Below are 23,906 nucleotides of genomic sequence, written 5' to 3'. Positions count from 1 at the left end.
TCATTTCTACAAATTGAGGAAGTAAATGTGAAATTTTTAAACACATATACTAAAAAATGATCAAACCATGTTATGCAGAGTGTCCGTGTCCATTGCTCTAGTACAATGCAGTTTTAAGCATAGTAATCCTACTCTGCTATCAAATACTGAATTTATTCCATCTTACTGTAAGTTTGTACTCTAACCCACTCCACTCGTGCTTCCCCCACGTCCCACCACTTACCCTTCCTAGTCTGTTATCTACTGTTCCACTCTCTACCTCCATGTGATCAATTGTTTTTGACCCCACATAAAAGAACATGTGATTCTGTCTTTTTGTCCCTGGCTTATTTCACTTAAGATTATGATCTCCAGTTCCATCCATGTATACTACAAATGAAAGGATTTCATTCTTTGTTATGGCCAAATAGAATTTCATTGTTTATAGAATTCCATTTTCTTTATCCATTGACCTGTTGATAGACACTCAGGTTAACTCTTTGCTATTGTGAATGGTGCTGCAATTAGCATGCATGTGCAGGTATCCCTTTGATATACTGATTTCTTTGTCTTTGGGTAGATACTGAGTAGGGAGACTGCTGGATCAAATGATAATTCTATTTTTAGTTTTTTGAGAAATCTCCATACTGTTTTCCACAGTGGCTGTACAAGTTTACATTCCCACTAACAGTATACAGGAGTTCTCTTTTCTCTATCTTTGCCGCACTTCTATTGTTTTTTTTTTAATAGCTATTCTGACTGGAGTAAGAGGACATCTCACTGTGGTTTTGATTTCCAGTTCTCTCATGATTAGTGATGTAGAATAGTTTTTCATATATCTGTTAAAGTGAATTAATACATATTTAAAAATTTCTCAATCCCTAACATGAAAAACATTATTTGCTTTGGGATCCTCAATAAAAGTGTAAAGAGCATGAGATTAAAAGGTCTGAGAATCTTTGGGTTAGAGCAGTTAAAGCAAAACAAGGGGCGGAGCGCGGTGGCTCATGCCTGTAATCCCAGCACTTTGGGAAGCCAAGGTGGGTGGATCACCTGAGGTCAAGAGTTCAAGACCAGCCTGACCAACATGATGAAACCCCGTCTCTACTAAAAACACAATTAGCTGGGTGTTATAATCCCAGCTACTTGGGAGGCTGAGGCAGGAGAATCACTTAAACCCCAGAGGCTTGCAGTGAGCCAAGATTGTGTCACTGCACTCCAGCCTGGGCAACAAGAGCAAAACTATGTCTTGGAAAAAAGAAAAAAAAAAAAAGGCAAAACAAGGGAGAGGAGAAAAACAGCCCAATTGGGTATAAATGGATATTCATATCTTTGCAAACTTTTCTCTCCCTTTCCTTCTGAAATATAAGCAGCATTAAATGTTTTCATGTAAAAAGAAGAATGCATACATTGGGAAAGTTTCATAATTTAATTTCTAAAATCAGTTACCACCACCTAGTGTTACAATTAGATACTACATCATCTATTTCCCTAGATTTTTAAACAACTGTCTAATAAATATTATGTTACTAAATGCAGCAAACTAGCTGTTCATAATCACTGAGTAATGAACTATTCAGATTTGATCAGTAAACATATGCTTAGCCATCTAGTTTGGATGGCAATATTTAAAAAATGTAGCATGCCTATTTTTCTTAAACAGAATTACTTAACATTTTTAATCTTCTGATAGCTTCAAGTGTATCACACTAGGAAAATTTATTTTTATGCCAAGTTGTAATACAGTAAGGATATAATATTCTCACAATAATTTGTAGAATTTATTTGTATGAGACTTTCTCAATAGCCTCAAAAAAATCTATTTTCAAGTAACCCTAATCTGAAAATCTGAAATTCAAAACGCTCCAAAATCTGAAGCATTTTGAGAGCCAATATGACTTTTGAAGGAAATGCTCATTATGGCATTTTGTATGTCAGATTTTCAGTTAGGGTTGCTAAACTGGTAAGGAAAAATGCAAGTATTTCCAAATCTGAAAAAAATCAGAAATCTTAACTGATTCCAGGTCCCAAGCATGTACTCTACATTTGCAAAACATCCTAATTACCTTGTGATTACATTCTTGTTTTCTTTGCCAGTATTAATTTACTATATGAGAGATAGGCTCTTGCCATCTTGTCCAGGTTGGTTTCAAACTCCTTGCCTCAAGTGATCCTCCTGCTTTGGCCTCCCGAAGTGCTGAGATTAAAGGCACAAGCCAACATGCCCAGCCTAACTGATTATCTTACACAACAGAATGAAACAAACCATGAAGAGTCATTCAGTTCCTGATTGCATTTTTAGGAGTTCCACGTATTAAATGGAGTATAATCAAACAGGTACCAGAGAAACATGACTATTTTTTGGCATAACTGTAATATCCCTTTCTGTTTATTTTTTAATTGACAAATACAAGTTGTATATACCTATGGTGTCCAACATGATGTTCTGAAATATGTATACACTGTAGAATGGATAAACTGAGTTAATTAGCATATGCATCATTCTATGTATGAGTCCATCATCTTTCAATTAGCTATGCATTTGATTGGCTATAATACTGACTTCTATTTTAAAAAAAAACCCACCAGAAACCAAGAAACTTCTGGGTTTCTGAATTACAAGAGTTGCCTCTTCTATCGCTATTCCATAAAGAAAATTATAAAATAAAAATGATCATCAAATAAGCATACAAAAACAATAAATATACAATATGAACAAAAATAAACAGTGTACAATTACTGAGGAATTCCTTTAAGACAAAAAAGAGACCACGAAAAAATTAATTCACAGAAAACCTAAATCAAAGAAAACTTGAGCACAACAGATATACAATAGTACAAAATAAAGACAGATGGCAGGTAAAGAGGAGACAGACCACAAAAGGATTTTAGAGCCTTAGAAGGAGTTTGGATTTTACTGTAAGTGCACAGGGAAAGCCAGCCATCAAATGGTTTTAAGTGAGAGAGAAACATGATCACACTGAGTTTGAAAAATACCACACTAGTCACAGTGAAAGACTGAGTGGGCAAGAATGCAATTAGTTTGATTAGTTCTATTGCAGTTTATTTCTATTCTATTGGAGAAGGAAAAAAAATGGAGAGACAAAATGGAGAAACAAAAAAATGTACTTCCTATCTGTGGAGAACTGACTGGAATTAGGACATTAGATTCTTCTTTGAGAAAAAGTCAAAAGGCAGATCTCTAACTCATACCATTTATAAATGCATAATCTAGATAAAGAGCCAAACATTAAAAAACAAAAAGTCCACAAAAGCATTTTTGGAAAATACAAGAGAAAATTAGTTTAATCTGGCGCCAGGAATGCTGGTGCATGCCTATAGTCTCAGCTACTCGGGAGACTGAGGCAAAAGGATCGCTGGAGCCCAGTTCGAGGCTGCAGTGAGCTAAGGCTGCACCACTGCACTATGGCCTGGGTGACAGAGGGAGACCCCATCTCTAAAAAATTAAAATAAAAAATCTTGGGGTGAGAGACACATAAAACTGATATGATAAAAAAAAAAAAAAAAACACCCCAAATAGAAGCCATGAAAAAAAAGACCAAATGATTTAACATCACAAAAATGAAAGCCAACTGGGTGTGGTGGCGCACGCCTGAAATGCCAGCACTTTGGGAGGCCAAGGTGGGTGGATCACCTGAGGTTGGGAGTTCAAGACCAGCTTGGCCAACGTGGTGAAACACTGTTTCTACAAAAAATTCAAAATTAGCTGGGCATGGTGGCATGTGCCTGTAATCCCAGCTACTAGGGAGGCTGAGGCAGGAGACTTACTTGAACCCGGAGGCAGAGGTTGCAGTAAGCCAAGATCGCGCCACTGCACTCCAACCTGGGTGACAGAGTAAGACTCTGTCTCAAAAAAAAAAAAGAAAAAAAAAGCAAGCTTTGGATATAAGAAAATATATCATTAACAAAGTTAATAAGAGAGAGAAGGTTGGGCGACAGTATTTGCAACAAAGGTCAAACAGACAAAGAACTAAGAATTTATAAAGAGCTGTGTGAACAAAAGAAACTGAACAAAAGAAAATAACTCCTCCTCCCCAAATGCCAAAAACATGGGAAGAGGTAATTCACAGAAGAATACTAAAAGCTGACAAACACATGAAAAGATGATCAAGCTCAGGCTCAATGAGCACCAGAGAAATGTGAATTAAAACAGGCTATCACTTGTCAATAAACTGACAAAATGTTAAAGATGCACAATTCTACGTGTCAGGCAGGATGCAGAAAAATGAGAACTCTCCTACACATTTGAAAGCATAACTTTATACTTTTAATTTTAGAAAGAAATTTGGCATTACCTATCAAAATTTAACACACGTTCCTCAAGAGGTTAAAGAGTTACTATATGATCCAGGATTTCAACTCCATGGCCTATGGCAAAGAAACACTAAAATATACATCTCATAAAAACCAGTACATGAAACACAGCATTATTCATGATGGTCAAGTGGAAACAGTCTACATGTCCATTAGTTGGCAGATGAATAAATGTGGTACATCTATACGATGGCATGTTATTCATCAATAAAGAGGAATAAAGTACTGGTACATGCGAAAGCATGGTGAACTTAAAAACATTATACTAAGTGAAATAAATCAGTCACAAACACCAGAGAGTGTATGTTTCTATTTCTATGAAACATCCTGAACAGGCAAATTCTATAGAGCAGAAAGTAGATTAGCGGTCGCCACGGCTGGCGTGAAAGGAAGTTTAAGGAGTCACTACTAATGAAAACAGGGTTTCTTTTGGAGAAAAAAATATTTTAAAACTGATTGTGGTGAGGGCTAAACAACTCTGAGAAAATATTTAAAACGCTGAATTGTGACATGCATGATATATGAATTAAGTCTCAATAAACCTGTAAGTAAAAAAAATTAATAGATGCCTAAATTTTAATACACCTTCTACTTTTAGAAATCTAACCTGTAGGTATACTTTTAAATATATACAAAAGACTTACATACAAAACGTGTTTACTACAGCAGTTTCTTATAGCCCCAATGGAAACAATCTAAATAACTAGTAAACACTATAAGTAAACTCAAGGCAAAAGACAGACTAGAAAAAAAATACGTTTATTGACATCAAATATATGTGCATTCAGCATTTACCGGACTTATTTCCTGCTCTGACAACACAGCAGGAGGTAGGTAACACAGAAAGAAAAATTACAATTAAATAGCTACTAGTTGAAAATTCTTAGGCAAGTCGCTTTGCTTCTCTAGGCATCAATTTCCTTCTTTATAACAAAAGGAGTAATACTTTCCTTGAAGGGTTGCTGTTGAGATTAAGATCCTCTTTCTAAAATGCCTACACTGGCCTATAGAAAAAATGTAGTTTTCCTCAAAAGCTTATGCACCTGGTTTACAGAAACATGAACATGTATACTAATAACTATGATGCGAGGTATAACAGAATGAAGCACACTGAAGTAAAGCACCAGAGATGTTCAGAGGGAGGAGAAAACTTTTCCTGCTATGTCAGGGTAAGTGGGGAGACTTTAGGTAGAAGTTATCATTTGAATGGTCCCAGATGGAATGAGAAGGACAACTGGGGAAAAATATCATTGTGTTTAAGGACAGGGAAGCAGAGCCATCTGAATAGAGCAGTGGTTCTTAATCCTGACTCCGCAGTATCATTTGGGGGGCTTAAGAATATATGAATACCCAGATTCCTGCGGAGAACAACTCCATTACAATCTCTAGGTGATTTTAAATTTCTCCCAGTTAATTGTGATGTGCAGCCAAGTTTGAGAACCATTGGATGAAGGCACTGGCTTTGTGAATAAGACTAGTAAAAGACTGTAACATAGGGTTGAGTAGGAACACAGAGGCTCCTGTAAAACAAAAACGCTAACTTGTCAGTTTGTAGAATACACTGGAGTGAAATGACAGATTGAAAGCTATAGCATGATAGTCTAGACAGGTGGGAGGCAATGAGACCACAATAGGCTTGGCAAAGGAAGAAAAAAGAGAAAAGCTAGTATTTCTGTGCTTTGCGCTAGGCAGCATGTGTGAATGTCTATTTTTAACCTCAATGCATAGGTAAGAAAACCGAGGCTCAGATAATTCAGTAATGTGCTCAAACAGCAGAGGTGTAAACTAACTCGTCTCATCACCACACCCGAGATCTCTGCTTGTTCCACCAAAGCACGCGATCCTGCAGTATCACTTGTCCACTGTGAAAGTTCAACAATGGAGAATCTCGAGGACTCAGGAACTAATTAGATACATGGCAGTAAGGTACACATAGCTAGCCCGTTTTCAAATAAAGCCTGTTGAATAAATTAACATCAGGAACATTACAAGCTGGATAAAGGCCCTGCTTCTATTTTGGCAGAGGAAAAAAACAATCTTTGCCCTCAAGTGTTTCAATTTTCTGTAAAGGTCAGTTACAACTATTGATGATTAGTAAGAATGCTCATTATGCAGCAGTGGCAAACATGTATTGAACAGTGCCAACCACTGCGCTTAAGGACGTGATGAATATCTCTTTTTGCCATTTTCTCACCTCATTATTCTAACTACCCTGTGATAACCATTCCAATTGGAAGATGAGATAGAAGCACTGAGTGGTCAAATATCTTGCTTAATTCCACACAGTTTAATAAATGGCACAACTGAGATTTGAACCACATTAGTCTAATTCTGCACAGCTAACATACTTAATCATTAAGATATACTGCCTCTTACACTACATTTTAGACTCTTGAGTGCTATAATACATATGTGAGATGGCACTGGAGTTTATCTTATTTAAATTACACAGTACTCCTGAGATGTAGACATTTGCCCCATTTATAGAGAAGCAGCTGAGATTGAGATTCTAATCGAAAGATTCCTGTTCATGGCATAGTGTTAGTAAAGGAGCCATGCTGTGTACCTCCTTCAAGAAGAATAGGGGGTAGAAAAAAAAGGCTATGATTTTAGCAGGGAGTGAGGTCTTTGCTTCAGAAGAATAAATTACACAGAATTCAGATCATAGAGAGTAAGTATTTTAGCAATGCAGGCAAGGAACTTCTGCCGGTGAAGAGAGGTTCACTGCCTGGTCATTACACATCATGGTTTTTGTTTTAAGCATTAGAAACCACCTACATTTTGTGTCGACCAGGGAAGAGAGCCACATTTAATAGGAGAAACAGTAAATGGAATCAAGAGTAACAGTAACTCTGGAAAGACGTATAGTTCTCCTAAGACGGGGGAAAAATATGCTGAAAAAAGACAACTTGAGATTTTAAAGTCTGCTGAGAGTGAGTAGGCAGAGGTAAAGTTAGAGACAGATAAAGAGAAGGGGTTTCAACCCACTGCCTTAAGTGACAATAGATAAAGGAGTTATGAGGAGTAGAAAAAAGGGTTACGATGTGTAGTCAGCAGTGAAAGTTTAAATGAGTTTAAGTTGCATTAATTTAGAGTAGACCCAATCAATAAAGTTTTTATTTTATTTTTATTTTTCTTCTGGAAAATAAAGTTTATAATAAGAGTTCTTTTCTAGTAATAACAACAACCTTGGCAGGGCGAGAAAAAATGTGTACTATGTGTTATCTAGAAAAAAACAAGAAGGTTCAGTGAAAGATAAATGGAATATTTTTCTCATTTTTAAGTTTGATGACTGAAAACAGAGTTCACTTCAAGTCAATGTTCCAAAATGCAAGAAACATATTCTATTTTCTTTTCCAAGTTAGCCATTTCAAAGTTATTGGTTAGTTTGGACTTTTAAACTATACAGAAAAAAGATCCACAGCAAGACGACAGTCTTGAAAAGTATTATTTCAAGAAACAAAAAAGATGTGTACATCTCAAGAACCAAAATCTATAATTAATATATTCTGTAAAGGAAGTAATGACTTCATGGCAAGAGCTGCCTATGGAACCTCCTATTCTTTTTCTTTTTTTTTTTTTGGGGGGGGGATGACTCACTCTGTTATCCAGGCTGGATTGCAGTGGCATGATCTCAGCTCACTGCAATCTCCACCTCCGAGTTCAAGTGATTATCCTGTCTCAGCCTCTTGAGTAGCTGGGACTACTGCGTGCGTCACCACATACAACCAATTTTTGTATTTTTGGTAGAGATGGGGGTTTCACTGTGTTGGCCAGGCTGGTCTTGAACTCTTGACCTCAGGTGAGGTCTTGAGTTCAAGACCTTGACCAAAGTGGTGGGATTATAGGCATGAGCCACCACACCCAGTCATAGAGCCTTCTATTCTTGAACCCTCATTCTGACTGTTAATCCTGTCAATGAAAGGTATCTCATCTCAGTCTGTGAGAGGCTGGGTGAGGAAAAGCGTAGGGAGGCAGAGGAGTATTCTGGTTTGGGGATTACATACTATAGGCTTTTGAGAATCCAAAGAATGCTTAGAAAGAGGAACCACACTGATGAGGAGCAAGTTCAAGAGTGACATGCTAAAGACAGGGTGGGAAGAGTCAGGCCAGGGCACACAATAAGAAGCAGCAAAGACAGAGGGCCAAGTAGGATGAGTCGCCTCAACCCCAGGATGAACACTGTGTTGCTTCCCTAATCATCCGAGATACCTAAGGGTCCAGAAACAACAGGAAGAAGAAAGAGGGGAGTGTGCAGAAGCCATCTACAGGTGAGAGAGAAACATACAGACCAAAAAAACTGGTATGTTACCCAAGAGAGACTGAGATGAGACTTTTTTCATTGACAGGATTAAATGCTTTCAGCTATGAATCAGAATAAGGGTTCAAGACTAGGATGAGCTCAATTACAGAAAGCTGAGCAAGATAATTTGTTTAGTTTTTTTGTTTATGAATTTCACTGTTTAAACTCTGACCTTTACCAGAAATCAACAAAACTTGGTTCTCATTATAACCTCACCACTAAGTAAATAATTTTGCATATGTATTAAATAAGAAGTGAAGTTAGTTCTTAAAATTCTCAAACAGTAAAATGGGTTGTATTATGGTGCTTTTTAATTCCGAAGTTTTATTTTTACTGATTTTTCCCCTTAATATGCCCTTTCATGTTTCTGTTACACATTTCTAAATTTGAGAAAAATTCAAATAGAAGATCAAGAATCATTTCAACAGGAGCAAAAAGTGGTAACTGTTATTTTCTCAATTATATTTGCTCTGTTTGCCTGTGAGCTCTGGCAACTCTGGAGCTTCATGTCCTATGCTACATACTTCAGAGAGGCACACTGTGGTTACTCAATGTAAGTTAAATGAATAAACAAATAAATTCAGACTGACCCAGTAATAAACTGAAGGGAATTTTATTTGGTTATGTATCAGCTCTCCTTAACTGAATGGATAGGCCAAAATGGGATCCATTTAAATGTGCCTGGCAACATATGAAGCCACAGGAAAGAAATAATTGAGACCAAAAATGGAAGTGGCAGTGGAAGAGTTGGTAGTTTAAAAGTCTCAGGCAACATTAAATTTGCTCAGGATTTCTAAGTATGCATGTTAAAAGTAATATAGACAAAAACCACACTAGACTCTCAAAGCAAGTGTTTCATATCACCAGGCTTTGTAATTCTCAGTTTCAAGCAAAGAATGCAGTGATATCTCTGAATAAATATGCACTGTGTTTATATATATTAAGAGTCTTAAATCCCAGTTTTATACCAGGGAAAACGAAAGGCCTGAGAAGTTAAGCAACTTGACTAAAGTCATACACTTGGGATTTGAACGCAAGATTGCCTGGCTCCAAGATTAATGGTCTTAACATTATGGTGCCTTGAAAACTGTAAAGGATTCCTCTATTAGAAAGCACTTAACCTCTAGGTAACGTAGAGCCATTAAATAGATGAATAATAATCAGCTGCATTCCACAGAAATATTAATCATGAAAGAGAGCAACAGAACAAAGAATAAACTCACTCATTCCTGAGCATTCTCGATCACCATCCCATACATTAGAAACAGCATGTCCCGTCAGGAGGAGATTAATTAAACTTTGGCTATTAATAAAAATTAAAAAGCAATTAAATATGAATACAACCAGTTGCTAAATCAAATAATTCCTACAGCAAGGTGTAAAGTAATGACGTTTCACATTAAATTATGTAAGAATTTACAAAGTTAGGGAAAACCTTACATTTCACACTTTATACATTCAGCCTTGCTAAATGTATCACTAAATATATCGGCACAATGGTAATTATTGTTCTACATATTCACATGCATTTAACAACTTCATATAAGATATATTTAAATGGATAAAAATGACACAGACTAATAATTTACTTAATATCTACAGTAACTTTTAAAATAGATAATTAATAATATTGTATCTTTGATGAAAGATACATGAATTTTCATCTTTGAGGCAGAAAGGTCTAAAAAGAAGGACTAACGTATTAGAGTAGGTTAACTGTCACTGTTTTATTGAGTTTTGGTAAAAACAGCCACAGAAAGCTTGAGAGGGAAGGTGGTCCCAAAGGAAAACGGGGAATTTTCTCTTAAGCATAAAAGTGTTTACAAGATATACTTATTTCTAAGTCAAAATAAGTAAATTTTATCATTAAGAAAATCATAAATCGATTTGTTAAAATACCTCCCCATTGTTATCTGAAAACAAAATTTCTGCCACAATAAATACAATGCATAAACTGAAAGTTAACATTTCATGCATCAAGCAAACAATGCATAAAACAAGAGTCCTCAAATCCATAGATAAGATGTTATACTGTCAACACTACTAAAAGCAAAATTACCTGACTCAGTCGTGTTTTATCTTAAAATAAATTTCTAAAAACTAGAGTTCACATATAGAGACAAGAGATCTTAGTCAATTACCTGCCATGTCCATATACAGGATCTATCAAGGGTTCACTTGCATCTTCAATTTCATTTTTTATGTTTTCAATGCCCTAAAGAAAGAAAGAATTCATTGACTTGCTTTAAAAACTAAAACAAAAATTATGATAGCTTAAAAACTGCTTAGTTTACACTGTAATACAATTATTTAAGTAACTTTTCTATCAAGAATGACTCAGATTTGAAGTGGGGGTGCATTTAAGATGATAACTGGAAAAAGTAGTTCCTCAAATATCTTTTATTTTTTTTCATGGGCTCTATATAAAGAAAAGTCATGGGGGAAATATGTACTGTTGCTTAAAGGGGTAAGGAGAGAGAATTAACATTAAAGAGGAGAAAGGAGAAAATTATTTAATACAAAAGTTCATATTCATTTAACTTTTAGCTAAATTATGGCCTGTTAAGACAATTGATTTTTTTTAAGATCACGTAAAAACTTACTATATACATATACACACGAAGATGTAACATTAAATACTTTGCATTTTAGTTATTTAACTGGTACATAAAATGGAAGGTTTACTTCTGATTGTGATTTCTCACAAATACTGGTCATTCAAATGTATACTGACAAAATGCAAATGAGGAGGAGGGCAGGAAGTGCCTTCTTTTCTTAAAAACAAATTTCCTCATACTTTTTAAGCCTCCAGAAGGGCACTCACCCCACAAAAGTTCTGGATACTGGGCAAGTACAAGAAGACCTACTTATTTTAACCTCATCAATTCCAAAAGGGCAAAGATAAACTGCCATTCATTGTTCTATTTACTTAACTTTAGCCATTAGTTGTATCATGTTAGGGGTCATTTCTAAGAATTAAACAGACGATTAATCAACAACCAAGATTTTTAATAAATGACTAAATCTGGCAGGGGGAAACAAAGAAGCATGAGCTCTTGCATGTGAATCCTTGTAACCAATACAAAGCAGGCTATGATAATGTCAAGATGAATACTATCAACAAGTGACACAATCACTAACGAGGAAGGGGATATCATCTTAAAGAACAGCTTAAGGAAGAAGAACTAGCATGAAAAATTATTGGCTGTAAAGAACAAGAAACAGGGGGTATCAAACGTTTGAGCATGAAAAAGCTGGAGAAAAGTAACAGTCAAGAAAAGCTTATAAGAAACCAGTCGTCTTAGATACCACCATCACAGCTATTCCCAACATCTACACAACAAAGTACTTTTGGTTCTCTTATTTATATTTAATAATCCAAATAAGTATTTATTTACATTTCTAAATATGTTTCCTTTCTTTGCCATTCCATAATCTCTCCTAGTTTAGGCTTCTCTTATTTCAATACTCACTTTCTCAGTTTTCCGGACACTAGCCTTACACTACAAACACCAACTCCACCCATCACAACTCCCATCCCAATTGTGTCACTCCCTTGTTCAAACTTTCTGTTGTGTTCCAATTCTGAGCAGATGAAACCTACTTACTCTTTGCAGTGTACACAGAAGGACCTTCATACTCTCTAAAAGCCTTGTCTTACTTTAGTGCCCAGTCTCATCCTCCACAACTGCCCCTCTGGTGTCTTATGCTGCAGTAAGGCTCAACCACTTAGAGCTCCCCAAACCTGCATTATACCCCCAATCCCTTACACTTTTATACTTGCTGTGCCCACTGCTGGAAAAAATTTCCTCCAGCTTTTCCATACAGAAAACTTGCCCTTATGCATTAAGGTCCTACATCTGTCAGACAGTCTCTACTAGATACAGTCCATCTGATAGGTTCAGACACAAGACGAAATGCTAAAAAACACTGCCATAATGGAATTATTAATGTGTCTTTTTTTTACAATGCTAAATATATACTATTAAAAATGTATTCCATATTATTAATACAAGCATAGTCCCTAGCATAGAGTCAATGCTCAATAAACATTTGTCAAATAAAAGAAGTCTGATTTCAGACAAGATAGATCTAGTAGGATACTAAACTGAAATTAACATGTTACGTGAGATTGGTATTTGGGGAAAAAAGGTTGGACAAGAAGGGGACATACTGAAACTATTAAACAGCTACATAAAGGTAAGCTGAGCAAATGAAATATCCATAAAAGAAAAGGCATACAGGATCCTGGTAACAAAATTTCTGGAATATCAAAATTTAGAGGAGGAGGAGAGAAAGGAGCAAGAGGTAACAGGTAAAGAAGGAAATGAAGCTATCAAAGAAAACAAAACAAAAAAAGAATCATGAGACATTATAGAAAGAAAACTCACACAGTGAGTTATCAAAAAAATCAAGAAAGGGAGTGAAGGTCAAAAACAGCTTCCAGAAGGAGTTAAGGGGTCAAGCGCTGCATAGAACTAGGATCAAAGGAAACACAATTTGCCAGAACTGACAGCATTTCACAATTACATTACTGATAATCTCTCTAGACCAGAAGAACAGAGGTGAAAGTAAGTTTGAAATCGCTTAAGTAATAAGTGCTGTGGAAACCGAAATTAACTGATTTTAAGCATAAAAGATTTTTATTCTAAGAATTAAAAACAGCATCAGGAATACAATTACTCATCACAGCAGGAAAAACAGTAGTAAACAACATTAATAAAAGACAGAAAAAGCAACTTCTTGAACACACCTTTGTCAGTAACACAGAATATAGAAAAAGCAATACTCCAAATTTATTTCCCCACATTGAATACTGGTCCAAGACAGCATCTTTTAATTCTGGTAAACTTCTGAATGATCTTTTCCTGGGGGAAAAAAAAGAATTAAGTATTGGTATCATGATGAGATTCATAAATGGGAAAACTACATTGATAAATGGGAAAACTTTTAAATTTTCTTATACATTAAAACATATACAAAGATGAGATGGTTCTAAATTTTTCAAATACAAATTTAGCCACTAAAACTGAAAGCTATTTCTGACAACTACCACTATATATGGTATGTATCATTAAGAAAGAACACCTACTTGGCAGGGAACCTCTTCATCTCTTAGGTGAACTGTCTGGAATCAATAAATTCTTCAATAATATACAGTTATTTAAAGAATAGAGTGGACTTCTTGTAAGAGGGGGTAAACACAAAGAAAATTTCACTTTTTAAATCCTAGAAATTACTTAACGAATATCTGAATGCCAAAGACAACTTACACATTTGTGGCTTCTTTTAAAAGAAATTAACATTAAATTTTAAACCAAACGCCACCCATAATTCTAAGCCATCCTTACCTTTTACTTTGTAATACAAAGTTTAAATGCTCTAACAAAAATGTGGGCATTCTTAATAAATGATATAGAAAAAAGGATGTTGGCAAATATGAAATAATTCTAATATTTATCCCACTAGAAATCTTTATATTTGTTTAGGACACAGAAACATTAAGCTAAAATGATAGTTTTTTTCATTGTAATGATGAAAAAGCTTTTAATGATTTTAAAAAGCATATTTGGATAGTTAATTTAGGACTCAGCATAATTTATACATTTACAAACTATTTTAAAGGCAAATTAATCCTGAAGCAATGGATTTAAAATTTATGTTTAAGTAGCGCATTTCTATGTAAAACTAAGAATTCTTCCATATTATGAACAGACTTAACGTGGCAATGTGTCCACAAAGTAAGTATTTTAAATGTTCCAATGTTACTTACTGAATTAATGCATGAAATCGCTCAAAGCCAAGCTCTTCGACAGCCAAGGCAGCTATACATAAAAGACACTTTTCAGCACTACACATGGCAAATAAATGACACAAGATACACACAGCAGGCTGTAAATACTTTCAAGCAATCAAAACTTTCCCTATTTCCCTACTCCCTTAAAATTCTCAGTTTATCTTCTACTATAATATGAATTTATATTTCAACATCTTTGTTGTCATGAATATAACTAAAGTGGATACAATACTGACAATGTAGAAGGGTGATTAACATTTCAATTCCGCTATGCTAGGATGGGTTATAAAGTATGAAAAATTACTGATAATCAGTGCCTCACACATCATTATAATGTGTCCTGCACTTTTAAATAATCTTTCAGATTATATAGATCCAAGTAATATCATCACAGCTAATCTTCCTTTTGAGAATATAAAATCTTTAGGTTTATGCTTAATTATTAAACAAATGTGTATAAAAGGGCATAACACTTTCAAACAACACAGGTTCAATGACAGCTTTAAGTTTGTTTCCTCATTTATTTGTGCAACTGTTAAGAAGTTTTTCAGAACTTATTTAGATTATGTTTATTAATAAAAGGAAATCAAAGCACTTGAATCAGAGGTAATGTTTACTGAGCACTTTATTAAGTGCCAGGCCCTTTTCTAAATGCCCTACATATTTTACCTTATTTAATCCTCATAAAAACCCTTTTAGCTCCATTTTACAGAAAAAGAACCTGAGGCACAAAAAAAACTCCTCGCAGGAGTACACAGGATTAAATGGCAGAGATGAGATTTGAGCCCAGATAGTCTTGGCTCCGGGGAGTTATTTATCACAACGAATAATTTCACATATAGTTTATAAAGCAACTCTTACTACTGTCAAATTCTCACTGGTGAGTTAAGAAAACGGATTCATTATGAACTCAAAATTTTTTTTATTTACAATTTAAAATGTCACATTTTGCTAGATTTCAAAGCCTAAGTGTTTCATATTTCTTTTAAAAATCTTTAGCAGTCCAAATGGATTAAGTTATCTCTTGGTTTATGTGGGAAACAAACTGAAATTGAACCTGAGTATTCACTATTGCGAACAAGTGTGCATTACCAACAAGCCAAAACTATACACATCACATAAGCCAATGAAATTAATGTTTGTAGAGAAAGTAATATTAACAAGAAGGAAAAACACTTTACATTCAAAATTTCAGAATAAAATGAAAATTCTACCTAATCTTTTCCAAATTACACTAAATGTTCTGCAATGTCAGATTATCTAAATCATTTTACTGGGTATACTACAAGAGTAGACATAAAGATAGTAATTTAGAGAAAAGAGGCAAGCAAAATAAAAAGCTTAGCAGGCAGGGATGGTGGAAAAATATAAAACACAAGAAAAAGAACATAGCTGGGAATAAAGGAAAGAACAGGTAAAATAGATTGTTACATGGAATAAAAATTATAATATAAATACATTTCATTTGTCAATATCTAAGGTAAATTCTCAAACTTTCAGTTAACAAAGTATTTCAAAGGAATACAATATTAAAAAAATAAAATATAGTTTATGTCATGGCAACTTTTAAAATGAGATACAAAGTAAACTGGAAAATTACTAACTTGTTTTTTGGAAGGTAATTCAATATGCCCATCTAATTAGTTACTGAAGTACTAAACTGAATGCATTATAAGGTCCTTTAACCTACAGCAATGTAACATATCACTACAGAAATCCATAGCATGTTCCATAGTATGCATCAGTATACTATTAAGATACTAATGGGAAATGTTATATAAAAAGAGCTTACTATTTTCTCAACATTAATACACAGACTGGCTTTAAGCACATAATCTTTACAAGACCTTTTCAAAAGATCAACATTTCCTCTTTCAAAATTTTAATATCCTAAATGAAACTATTAAGTATGTTTGCGTCCACACAATAAAACCAGGAAAATATTTTAAAGCCAGTCTTAATGACACTTTGGACTACCATCCTTGTTGACTATTTTCCACTTGTTGTCTTCAAATATAATTATGAACTGTAAAATAAATTAAGTTCTTTTTGAAAGGCCATGTTTCAAAGGCTTTGAAAGGAAGCATCGTTCAACTATTTAAACTTTCAAAATTATTCCTTGCAAATGTACTATTTTTAGAATTTGCTTGGCTTAAAACATTTTAACTGCAAAGGCAGGAGAAAGAAGACACTGACAACACAAGGCATTTTAGTCCAGGAGGCAGCAGCACCTTATGGATAATACTATATGGAAAGCAAAATGTGTATCACATACAACTGAAATGTTTCAGGTAGATAATTTCTTACAAAAAATTTTCATAGAGATGACAGTTAATGGGATCCACTGTAAGTTGAATAAGCCACTTATTTAACAGAAGCACTTGGGACTAGCAATTATCAAAAACCATCAACTAACAAGATTATTCCTGAAAAGCAAATCAGAAAAGCAACTTTTAACTATCTTCCGTACCACTAGGTGTCTCCATTTCACGCTGGCAGCTAGCAGGTCAATCACATAAGAATTTTCAAAAGTTAAAAACCACAGAATATGTAATTTTTATGAACAATGGGAATGGCCATTAAACTTATTTTAAAGAGAAAAATCTTTGATCAATGTATAAAAAATTTAAGGCAAAATTAAAATTGCCTTAAAATAATCTGTATGTATAAAAATATCCAAAAAATTCACAAGGGAAAAAAAACAGCTTACAACGAAGACAAATGTCTCCATTTTTGCTCTGGGAAGCAAGTAAAGACAAATTTATGAAATTTTCTGATGTCAAAAGAATTTTTTTTTTTTTTTTGCAATGCCAAAGCAACACATTAAGGCATCTGAAACTGAAGGGTATCATTATTTCTAAATAAGAGTTCTAAAGCTCAAAAGAGATTGTTATCAAGCCAAAGTTAACCAGAACATTTTAAAAAGTTTAAGATATATATATATATATACACACACACACATATATATATATATATATTTTTTTTTTTTGCAAAAATGTAGTATCTTCTAAGGGGAACAAAAAATATTAAGGTTCAGTAATTAAGCTTAAGCTAAAATATATGTTATGAAAATTTAAAGTAAATTTTTCTTCAAAATATTAAATAAATTAAAACAAAGGAACAACAAAAAACTTCAGGAAATAAAAATATATCTTACAAGAATGTTCCACTTGGCAACTAGACTCTGCAGGACTCCCAGAAATACTAGCAGTTTCTTCAGTTGTCTTTCCTCTTAACCATGAAACCAAGCAGTATGGTCCAGAGTGGTCACAACAAGCACTTTCTAAAATATCACATAAGGTATGACAAAGGAGCTCCTTCTGCTCTTCCTCTAAAAATAACCAAAGCATAAGTTATAATGGTTTCTTCTGGAAAAAAGGAATCTGTCATGAATAACAATAGTAAAAATGTGTTAGTGTGATAAAATCAAGCATTCTAAAAATGGGAAAAAATCTCTCAATATATTTAAAATTATGTTTTAGAAAAACAGTATGTTTGTGGATTAAAATATCACCACTTTAAATAAAGCCATCTAAATAAAACCATCAAGTAGAAAAAGAATCCTGAAAATGCAGAATTAAATATTATGAAAGATCATAATCTGATACTGCTCATCACTTTCTTAAACCTTTAGCAACTGAAGCCATGAGGTTTCCTTTACTGCAGAACCGAGCACAGTATAAAGGCCTGTTGAGACCTCTATTATTTTCCCCCGCTTCTGAATTAGTCTAACATCTTTGATTACCCTGTCCCACAGGGATAAAAATAATGAGATGCACATATACTACCACAATCCATTATATCAGCAGAGGCCAGTGGTTATAATACAGATTTGAGCATTAGAATTTTATAGAAAATAGTGCAAATGCTCAGACCATCTCTTTATGAACCTTAGCCACACTCTCTTTTCAAGTAGTATTACTATCAAGAAGTAGTATCATTTTCTGAAACTTTCAAACAGAGAGTATAGGATACGCACACATTCTATATAAAATTTTATGATACAAGGAGGTTTCTATCTCTCCTAATGGATTAACAGCTCTTTAAAGGCACCTTATTATCAGCACAGCATTTATTACACTTATGACAATGCTTTACAAATGTTTTATCAAAGCGAATACTGTTCTGTGTAAGTAATAGCATACACTTCATTAAAAATTCATTTCAACGATAGTATCTCAAATAGTTCCTCTACTAAAATTCATTTTGTATTTCACCTATTAAAAATTATGAAAATGATACCTTAACTCTTAAATCCAAAATCATTAGTATATTCTACAGTTGCTGTTTGGTATGTAAGCTCAGTTATGTCCTCAGATACAAAACTGGGATTGTAATATGCCCCACCTTCTTCCAGAAGTTATTGTGAGGTTCATATGAAATTGTGTAGGAGAGATCTTTGTAAACTGGCAAGTGGAATGCAAATTCTTGTTATTATAAGGTGGCACCACACATCTCTCTAGGTACAGAAGCTCATGTTACAGAGGTTATGACAGCTTCATTTGCAGTTTCATCCAAATTATTTGCAGTATTTGCATTGTGTAAGTCATTATACTGAAATATGCAGGAATGCAATGAGAATTCTGAAGTCTTGCTCACAGATAAATAAAACCAAAAAAAAAAGACTATTCTTTATGGTATGCTGTCACCTAACAGTTCTAGGAAATGCACCATGTTTTAGCAAGAGGCCAAGGTTTTTCCCTTAGTTACACAATCCTGTCTTACCACCCTTGGTTAGAAAACCAAATTTAGAAATATGGAGTCACTGTTTATGAAGCTTCCTAAAAACATTTTAGAAGGAAACCTCAGGGGAAAATAAAATCCCACTGATACTTAACTTTCTCAGATAATTTTAATTAAACTATTGCCAATGAACACTGCACAGACCATCTGTATTAAAACAGAGGATGAAGTAAAAGTTTTAAAAGACAGCTATCATACCTGAACAATCCCGCCAAGAAGACTTCTCAGAAGAAAACAGGAGCTTCTTCAAAAGAAATGCCTTTACACAATTAAAGCAATAATTAGTGAACTGCAATATAAGCATACATCATATCATTCTTCAATTTTAAAATGGGAAAAACTAATTTGTACCCCCTTTCTAATCTTTTGCATAGTTCTGTAAAGATGTCAAATGAGCTTCTCTCACATTTGACAGGAACTGTGCAGATTTATTTACTCAGAGTATACCACTATCAACTTGATTTTAAATCCATAAAACTATTTTTCTTCCACAATACTTATTTTCTGACAAGTAGAACTCACTCAAATAACAGAATGCAACTGGAAAGCACAGACACTTAATGCTCTATTCACAAAATGAAAGCTATGTAGAACAAGAGTAAGTCTACATTTCAGTTAGATTCCTTCTGGTAAAAGAGATCTAAATATAAAAGTAGTTCTGTTCCCTTAACTCTCATCTGTGATACAAGAATAACACAATTAAAGTCTTCACTTTATTATCAGGAGCTCAAATTTAACTCAAAAAGCTACATGATTAAAAAAAAAGACAAATGGATTTCTAAACTTCCCCTTAAGTGAGTCAACTATGTTACACTGGTTGGTTGACAAAAAGCTACACAGCAAAGTGCCTCCTTCTCAAAGTGTAGTTCAATGGTAGCTACATCCCAGTCACCTGACTTGTTTGTTTAAACTGCAGATTCTTGGGCTCCACCTATTCTATCTGAGGGCAGGTCAAAGAAAAACAGATTACAATGATGACCTCACCTGTGTTTGAAAGTACTAGTGTACAGATTAGGAAGACTGATTTTTATCAGGCAAACTTAGGTTTGAATCTTGGCTCCACTATTACTAACTAAAAATAACTGTACAAAATTTAAAAGGTTGCAGTAAGGATTATATGAGAATATCTATGTAATACACTTAGCATAGTACCTGGCACCAATAAACAATTTAAGGTATTACAACGAAAAACTAATATTCCATTTACATAGGCATACAATCTACAAATACTGTAATCAAGTACTTCCCATTTTTCCCCAAAATGGGGAAAACAACCATAAAAACAAAATGGGGAAAATGACAACAACCATAAAGTGAAACAGTATAACTACATCACAAAGTTTTGAAAGTGAGATGGGGACATTCATTATTTCACCACCAATATAATTACTATTAGCATTTGGATATACTTCCTTCCCATCTTTTTTTATACCTAGTTTTAATTTTATTACAAGTGAAAAATCAGAATGGGTATATGAATATTTTGTTTTTCTATAGAATTCATAAGTATAATTCTTACTACTTGTCTATCAAGCTATTTACCAAATTCTAATTACCTATTAAATTATATTACTGTGCATTAGATATTGCTTACAATTTTTTTTTGCTACTTTAATATATAAGCTCCGTCTTAAATACGATTTTTCCATATTAAAGATTTCTTTAGAAAAGACTCACAGAAATACTGCTGTTGCCTCAGAATCTGCATTGTCATGGTTCCAATTATAATTTAAAATTCCTTCCCGAAATCAAAGTACAAATTTGTACTACATGGCAGAATAGAGTGTGCCAGCATCATCCCACCCTTACATGCACTGGCAATTGTAATTTTATTTTTAAAGATGAGAAAAAGTAAGAAATAGAATCTAGTTACAGTTTTATTTTTACTTTCCTGGCTTCCTACTGAGGGTGAGCATCCTGATTCTTTTGCTGTAAAGCATCATTCCACATGTTATGACTGCACATCTATGCCCATTTCACCCCCATGTTTTTCTAATCAATTTCTACAAGTTCTTTATATGAGAAAGACAACAACCTTTTATTGATAATATTTACTGCAAATATTTCTCAGTTTCGAGGTACTGTTTCTCTTATAGTGTTGATGTTACGTTAATTTTAAGTTTTCTTATGGTTAAATATTATTCCAAGAATACATTTGACATATGGTACAAAATGATCTAAACTTATCTTCCCCTCAAAGTGCTAGCAAGTCATGGGGATGACATTTATGAAACTTTATTTCACCACTGATCTTAGTTCCTTCTTCATTCTTGGTGTAACAAATTTCTGGTAAATTGTTACAGGTGATGAGGTCTATGATTGTATTATCAATTTGGTTCCATTATTTTGCCTATTCTTCTTATACAGCATCATGTTCTAATTCTTATACTCTAAAAAAGTTTTAATATATGTACCTGCTCACTTGTGGTCATTCTTAATAACTTAGTTTTGACTTTTAAACTGAAATATTAATACAAACAAAATTCTTTACAAAGTTTATGTGACTCTTTTTTTCCCTTTTTAGAAACGGGGTCTCACTCTATCACCAAGACTGGAAGGCAGTGGCATAATCATAGCTCACTGCAGCCCTGAACTCCTGAGCTCAAAGGACCCTCCCGTCTAGCCTCCTGAGGAGCTAGGACTACAGGCATGCCCGACCATGCTCAGCTAATTTTCAATTTTCAATTTTCTATTTTTTTTTTTTTTTTTAAGAGCAGGGGTCTCACTGTGTTGCCCAGCCTGGTTTTGAACTCTTGGCCTTAAGCAATCCTCCTGCCTCAGCCTCCCCGAGTGCTGGGATTATAGGTGTGAGCCACTGTGCCTTGGCTATGTGATTCTTAAACTACTACCTCAAAGATATAGAAAGGTAGGATCAGGATTTTAAATATTACCATTATCACACAGCACCCCACTTGCACAAGTAACTACCACCACTGAAATATACTGCATTTTATAAAACAAGAAACTCCTGTGGTATATCCTCCATTTAATTACATTCATGGATTTCCAATAAAAACCCTGCTATTACTGACCAAGAAAGGCAGTATTTATATAATCTAATTTATATATGGACATAACAAGGAGTCTTCAAATTCAGATAACATTCCTACTGACAACTGAAATTTGTTTCAGTTACTCAGCACAACAGCTATAATTGCTAATTTATAGTTAAATTTCATTCTTCACATTCCATAATTTCAAGGCAAGATTTGGATATTCAAATTTTTCTTTATTTAAAAAAAACTCCTAATGCAAAAAAATCAACTTAAAAAAATAATGATCTATGAAAGACATATTTTGGAATCAACCATAAAAGATTTTTTTCCTTTACATAAATACACTTTTAACACTTTAAGTATATAGATTATGAGTTCTGAGAAACAAATTTACTTTGTAGCCAAATTACCTTATTTTTGTATATACTTTGTATCTTATTACTCTGTATCCAATGAATAAATGCCACATTAAATATGTATTTTCAAAACACGATGGCTAAAACATAAACAGTAAATTAGCTGTAAATTTTATAACAGTTCTAAAGTTACACTGTTATTCACAGACATCATCAATACTATAGTAAACTGAAAATTCAATTATTGATTTCAACAATGCAACAGTTTATAGTGAATTAGCCTTTGAAATTCAAACAATATAACACAACAAGATTCCAAATCAAATAAAGACATTCCGATAAATTCTATGTTTTGTGCAAACAAAAAAACTTTTTGGTTTTGAAATTGTTTGAAATCAGTTGTTACAAATTATTTAGAAAAGCCAAAGCTATAGCATAAAATAGTATACACTGCCAACTTAATTCAAAATTTTAAAGTTACAGGCCATAAAAGTATGAAATCATCAACTTTTTTCAGTCTATAAAAATGACGTTTATAGACTGAACAAATGAAAATAGTACAATTACTGTGACTGTACCTATCTAGAGTATAACACGTTATTACTAAATAGGAACTCTGTATTAAAGATGTCAAGAAACTTCCTAATTTTCTCAAAGTCAGGGGATGCCTCTTTTTCTTTGAAAATGTAGCCAAAAGGCTACTGTTGTGCAATTCATCAATATTCTGAATTCATTTTTATTTTGGATATTTATTGTAATTTATGTGAGCAAAAGTTAAGAGTTAACTGATCATGTCTCATAATTACTATATGGAATACAGACATTCGAAAACAAAAAGTATGAAACATTTCAACATGTCCCTCTAAGGAGCTGGTAAAGGAGTCTATGTTACCTGAACAGGTGCAATAACAGCACAGGGGCCACCTTCAAACTGTTCTAATGCAGATCCCTCTGATTCACTAAACACAAACCCTAAAAATGAAAGCAAGTAGCAAAGATTAAACATTTAATTCAAGTAACAGCTAAAAGAATCTTTCATGTACTTTGCTTTGAGAATGATCACTTATCACAACAGCAAAATAACTTGAAGTCATGAGGTGCAGAGCATCTGTGGAAACTATGCTCCCCCACCCCCAAATGCAAATATATCCATACAATTTTGTACCCAGAAACTCCTCTAGGGGGATAAAGTATGGACTTTAGTAAAATGACACTAAATCTGACTTTTCATCTAAGGAAGGCTAGTCTACTAAATTCTAACAATTTTTAGGACTCTTTACATATAATATCATTCTATCATTTCAATCTTTCAGTTATATTCCAAAAGCAAAAAATTAAATGGCATTGTAGACAGTACATGTGTTTTTATAGCTTTATCTTAATTTAAATATTACTCA

At 33.8% G+C, this 23,906-nt stretch overlaps 1 protein-coding gene and 1 long non-coding RNA gene across 7 annotated transcripts in view; one reads left to right on the top strand and one right to left on the bottom strand.

The window, feature by feature from the left end:
• The window catches only part of MINDY3 (MINDY lysine 48 deubiquitinase 3), an 82,871-nt gene that overhangs the window by 47,816 nt on the left and 11,149 nt on the right, over positions 1-23,906 (bottom strand). For 3 of the 6 annotated variants that reach the window (XM_032243976.1, XM_032243977.1, XM_032243975.1), the window contains exons 2-8: positions 23,402-23,481; positions 19,356-19,416; positions 17,572-17,745; positions 14,391-14,442; positions 13,371-13,485; positions 10,759-10,832; positions 9,841-9,920 (exon numbers count right to left, since the gene is read on the bottom strand). In XM_032243976.1, coding sequence (XP_032099867.1) covers positions 9,841-9,920; positions 10,759-10,832; positions 13,371-13,485; positions 14,391-14,442; positions 17,572-17,745; positions 19,356-19,416; positions 23,402-23,481 — 636 coding nt within the window. The remainder of the gene's footprint in view (positions 1-9,840; positions 9,921-10,758; positions 10,833-13,370; positions 13,486-14,390; positions 14,443-17,571; positions 17,746-19,355; positions 19,417-23,401; positions 23,482-23,906) is intronic. The other 3 variants (XM_032243978.1, XM_032243979.1, XM_032243981.1) reach the window with 3 other exon arrangements.
• LOC116527148 lies at positions 932-23,696 on the top strand. Its single transcript, XR_004258408.1, has 3 exons — positions 932-942; positions 3,161-3,165; positions 23,615-23,696. It is a non-coding gene; the product is annotated as an uncharacterized LOC116527148 (long non-coding RNA).

Source organism: Sapajus apella, unplaced genomic scaffold (assembly GCF_009761245.1).
Source record: "Sapajus apella isolate SASKATOON/1434 unplaced genomic scaffold, GSC_monkey_1.0 scaffold53, whole genome shotgun sequence".
Lineage (NCBI taxonomy): Eukaryota > Metazoa > Chordata > Mammalia > Primates > Cebidae > Sapajus > Sapajus apella.
The sequence above is the reverse complement of the archived record's forward strand: the minus strand, read 5'-3'. Positions and strand labels throughout refer to the sequence as shown.